General features: G+C 40.7%; 2 protein-coding genes across 2 annotated transcripts; one reads left to right on the top strand and one right to left on the bottom strand.

Moving 5' to 3' along the window:
• Positions 1 to 463: 463 nt before the first annotated feature.
• On the bottom strand, positions 464 to 2,066 carry CSUI_007231 (uncharacterized protein). The gene is made up of 2 exons (XM_068067381.1): positions 1,161 to 2,066; positions 464 to 576 (listed from the first exon to the last, which is right to left on the bottom strand). The coding sequence occupies exon 1, from the start codon at positions 1,759 to 1,761 to the stop codon at positions 1,537 to 1,539; it is 225 nt and encodes a 74-aa protein (XP_067920644.1). The 5' UTR covers positions 1,762 to 2,066; the 3' UTR covers positions 464 to 576; positions 1,161 to 1,536.
• A 195-nt stretch (positions 2,067 to 2,261) lies between these two features.
• Positions 2,262 to 3,450, top strand: CSUI_007230 (uncharacterized protein; the record flags this gene model as incomplete). Its single annotated transcript, XM_068067380.1, has 1 exon — positions 2,262 to 3,450. A coding segment is annotated over exon 1 (264 nt), but the record flags the coding sequence as incomplete, so codon positions are not given.
• Positions 3,451 to 4,100: the final 650 nt, after the last annotated feature.

Raw genomic sequence — 4,100 nt, 5'->3', positions numbered from 1 at the left:
AAAGGAAAGGATAGATTGAAGAGAGATAGAAAGAATGAAAGAGAAAGAAGGAAAGAACGAGAAGGCAGTTGGAGTTGCCGCTGACCCGTCTTACTTTCATCCCTTTACACATACATACATACAGACATACATACAGACAGACATACATACATATTCATACAAATTCATACATATTCATACATATAGAGGATGCAATAGACATATACGGTTATAGATATATATAGATGTATACATTTGAATAAGCTAGAGAGATGGATGGAGGTCACGTGTCTAGGCAGATAGAGAAAAGAGCGTGATATACAATACATAAGTTTCTTTAGAGAGAGAAGTAGCTAGATCAGACGAGAGAGAGATAGATATCATCTCTAAAAAAGAGACGGTGTTACAAAGAAGAGAGAAATAAGGAAAAGAATAAAAAGAGAAAGGAGAGTTGCTTTCTGTCTCCTTCTCTAACTTAGCTTACATCACGTGCTTTAGAGCATTGACGAAGAAGATTGTCTCTTGTTTTCTGTCGGTCTCCAACCACTGCTTCGGTGTCTATACACTTGAAAAAAGTCGAAGCGACCTCTTGGCATTCTGCGAAAAAGAAAAGGGAGAAAAAAGAGCAGAAAGGAAGGGAGAGAAGCAATAGCTGACTCTTCTTATCTTCTTCAGCAGACAAAGGATGTGAAACGAGAAAGGGTTGACTTGCTGAGAAAGAGAGAAGAAAATGACCGACAAATCCTTCCTTGTTGTCCAAGGTGTACATACACCTAGAGTCCCCCTCTGCCGAGAGAGGTCTGGTGTATGTACACCCCACATGAATGAAATGCAGGTATGCTCGGAAAACCTATCTAAAGAAAAGACGATCTATTTCGAACAGAATTCTCCTCTTCATGAATTTTTGCTTGCAAGCACGACTACAGAAGACAAAGAAAGGAAAAATTGCAAAGAGGGGACTGCAAACGTGAGAAGGAGGGAGAAAAAAACAAGAAGGCATGAGCTGAGGTGTCTGTACACCGCTTTTCGTCAACTAGAGAAGAGATGAAGGAAGAAAGAAAAGCACCTTTCTTTTCGACGTCTTTTTTCTTTCTTCATGAAAAGTGCCTTCATATTTTCTTCTGGTTTCTCCTTCGTCTCCGGGTTTGTAACTCTCCCTTCTCGAAACAACCTTTTCTCACCTTGACGGACGATAGGAAAGAAAGGGGGAAAAAGAAAAGAAGAAGAAGCAGAAGAAGAAGACTGTAAGGAGTCTTTCTCAATAGAAGCCATTATTCTGGAAGTGGAAGGAAGAAATCCCTGGTAGGAAAGAAAAAGGAAGGAATCTGGAAGTCTCTGTGTGTCCTTCTTTCTTCGTTATTATGTTGAAAAGAAGCTCATGCAACAAGATCCTAAATGTCAGAAAGTGCGAGGCGCCTTCTAGATCTCACAAGATCTTCATATGCAGAGAAAAAAAGTAAAGAAAAATCTCTCAGCAATCACCACGAAGTTTTCCTAAAAGTTATCGTCCTTAGAGTAAAAAAAGAGGAAACGGCACTATATATATATATGTATATATCAATGCATACAGAAATTCAGGTGTATGTACACCTGAGTCGAGGTGTAAGTACCGACTGGGAAAACGAGGTTTTGATCTGTGAAGACGGAAAGACAAAGAGGACGTTTTCTGATCAGATATTTTAAGACGAAAAAGAAAAGAAAAAGATCTGCCTGAGTCCTTTGGACATGCGTATGCTGGCTACCTCTTCTTCCTTCTTCTTCAGGGAGACTTCGGGTGTACATACACCCTAGAAAGGTCGGAGACAAAACGGCAGCAGAAGGACCGTGGATCGAAAAAAAAGAAGTTGCTAGTCACCAAGAGAAAGAAGAGAAAAGCTAAGCAAAAATGAAGATGGTAAGAAAAGGTAACGAGATGAAAGAGTTCATAGAAAGAAATCCATGTTTACAGAGAAGTAATAGTCCGGTGTACAGACACTACACCCAGTCGAGTCAGCATAACAGCCTTTCTTGCGTTCTATTAATTATCAACGACCCCCTGTGTCTTTCTCTTTGGTGTCGCTTTTCACGTCTTCTTCTCTTTCTTTCTCTTCTTCCTGAGAAGCTCTCTTCTTGAGCTCCCGAGGTGTACATACACCTGAACACATCACTCCATCCGGAACAAACGCATGCAACGACGTGATTTTTTCGCTGGGAAAAAAAGAAAAAGCAGAGAGAGAGGACGATATGGAGGACGGACGACTTGGATGAGGAGTGAGGATAAGATTTCTTTATCTCCTTCTTCGGGTCGTTTTTAAGACCTTTCCTCTTTCATTGTCTGAGCTACACACGCCTCCGCATCTCCTGCCTAACTTTTATGTTTCTCTCTCTTTCTTTTCCTCCTTCTTTGTCGACGGATTTCGAAAGACCTCGAGGACTTCGCTCTTGACTCTTCACGCGTACCCCCCAGCTTTTTACCGAGAAGACGTCGATTGCGCTTCTGCTTCTTTCTTTCTTTCTTTCCGTAAGAAGCTTCTTCCGGGCTCGCTCGATTTCTTTTCTGTTCTTCTCTTTTTTGTTTACCTTTGGTTTCTCTTCTCTTTCTTTCTTCTTTTTCTCTTTCGATCTATCCTTGTTTTGCGTCCTTTGCCTTCGTGGAGAATTCTGAAGAAAGAACGCATTTAATAGAGACCTTTTTCACCTGGGAGATTAGGGTGTTCTTTTTTTCTTATGATTTGGCTGTCATGGATGTCAAGAGTTCTTTGTGAGGAAAAGATTGAGGTGTATATACACTCCACAAACGACCTCCTACGTATCTTTTTGCTTCTCTAAGGAGAGTGTTTTATCGGTGCTATCTTTTGACTCTCTCATTTGTCGGCGATTTGAAGAAAAGAGACATCTCTGTCTTCCCCTTTCACTATAGTAACGAACTGTCAATCTTTTCATCTTTACTTGCTTCTTTTCTTTCTCTCTTCACTCTCCTCTTCTTCCTTTGCCCTGTCTACATCATTCCTTCTCTCTTTCAAAGATTTGAATCTTGTCGTCTTTCTCTTTCGCTCGTTTTCCTTTGTTTTCTTTACTCTTAATCTATCTCCTTGCCTTCTTTCCTCTAGTCTTTCTGTATCGTCTCCAAGCTCATTTCTTCCTCTCTCTCTTTCCTTTCTCTTCATCTATCCCCCTCATCATCTTCTTTCTTCCTCTTCTTTTCTTTCTTTCTTCCTTGTTCACAATGTTGTTTTGGCTGTGGTCTGTCGTTCTTTCTGTTGGACTGGCTTATGCCTTCTGGGGCTTTTTCTCTTCTTCTACCTCATCTCGATGCTCTTTCTTGAAGTCGATACTCAAATGCCATCGTCATGGAGGAGGCGAACAAGAGGAAGAAGAAGAAGAAGGAGGAGGAGGAGGAGAAAAGCTTTCTACTTCATCCAAAGACAAGAAAGGAAGCCACAATAAACATCGGCATCATCATTCACAAAAGAAATACAATCCATCTGCTGTATGTACACCGTCTTCTCATATCTCTAGGCATTCTTTCTTTCGTTCGTCGTCCTCTCTGTTTCTTTCTTATCATTCCCCACAATTCTTCTCTTCATATTGTGGAGAGAGGTGCAAGCATGTAGACATGTAGAGGTACAGATAGTGAGATGCATCGATATATATATACATACATATACATATATATATACATATATATCGAGAGAGAGATCTACGTGTAGATAGCTAGGTGAAAGATAGGTAGATAGGTAGACGGATAGATGGTTACGTGTAGTCAGTCATACGGCGCCTCATGTGCAGGGCATCCAGAGGATTTTCCTTCCCTCTCTGTCTCGTTTCTTTCGTTCATACCTATCTACCGCGACAGGCAAAGGAGGTCAACTCTTGCCTCTCTTTCCTCTTCATATGTCGCTTCTTTCCGGACATATATATATATATATATATATAGGTATACATGTCTGTTTCTGTATCTTTCGAGATGTATACACGTACCTTATTTCTGTGTATATTGAAAGTGTGGGTCTGTTCAGTTTGGTAAGGGGAGTGGCTTATAGACTTTCTTCCTTTCTTTCTCCATCAAAGTACTTACCTCATTCTCAGGTGTATATACACCTGACAAGGAGATCAGTGAGGTGGTGGCTCTTTGACATGTC

Source organism: Cystoisospora suis (assembly GCF_002600585.1).
Source record: "Cystoisospora suis strain Wien I chromosome Unknown contig_3765, whole genome shotgun sequence".
In the NCBI taxonomy this organism is placed as follows: domain Eukaryota; phylum Apicomplexa; class Conoidasida; order Eucoccidiorida; family Sarcocystidae; genus Cystoisospora; species Cystoisospora suis.
This window is presented reverse-complemented; position numbering and strand designations above follow the sequence as displayed.

What these genes read in the sequence shown, in the direction of transcription:
- CSUI_007231 (XM_068067381.1), bottom strand. Translation starts at nt 1,761, where the DNA reads ATGTACACCCGAAGTCTCCCTGAAGAAGAAGGAAGAAGAGGTAGCCAG.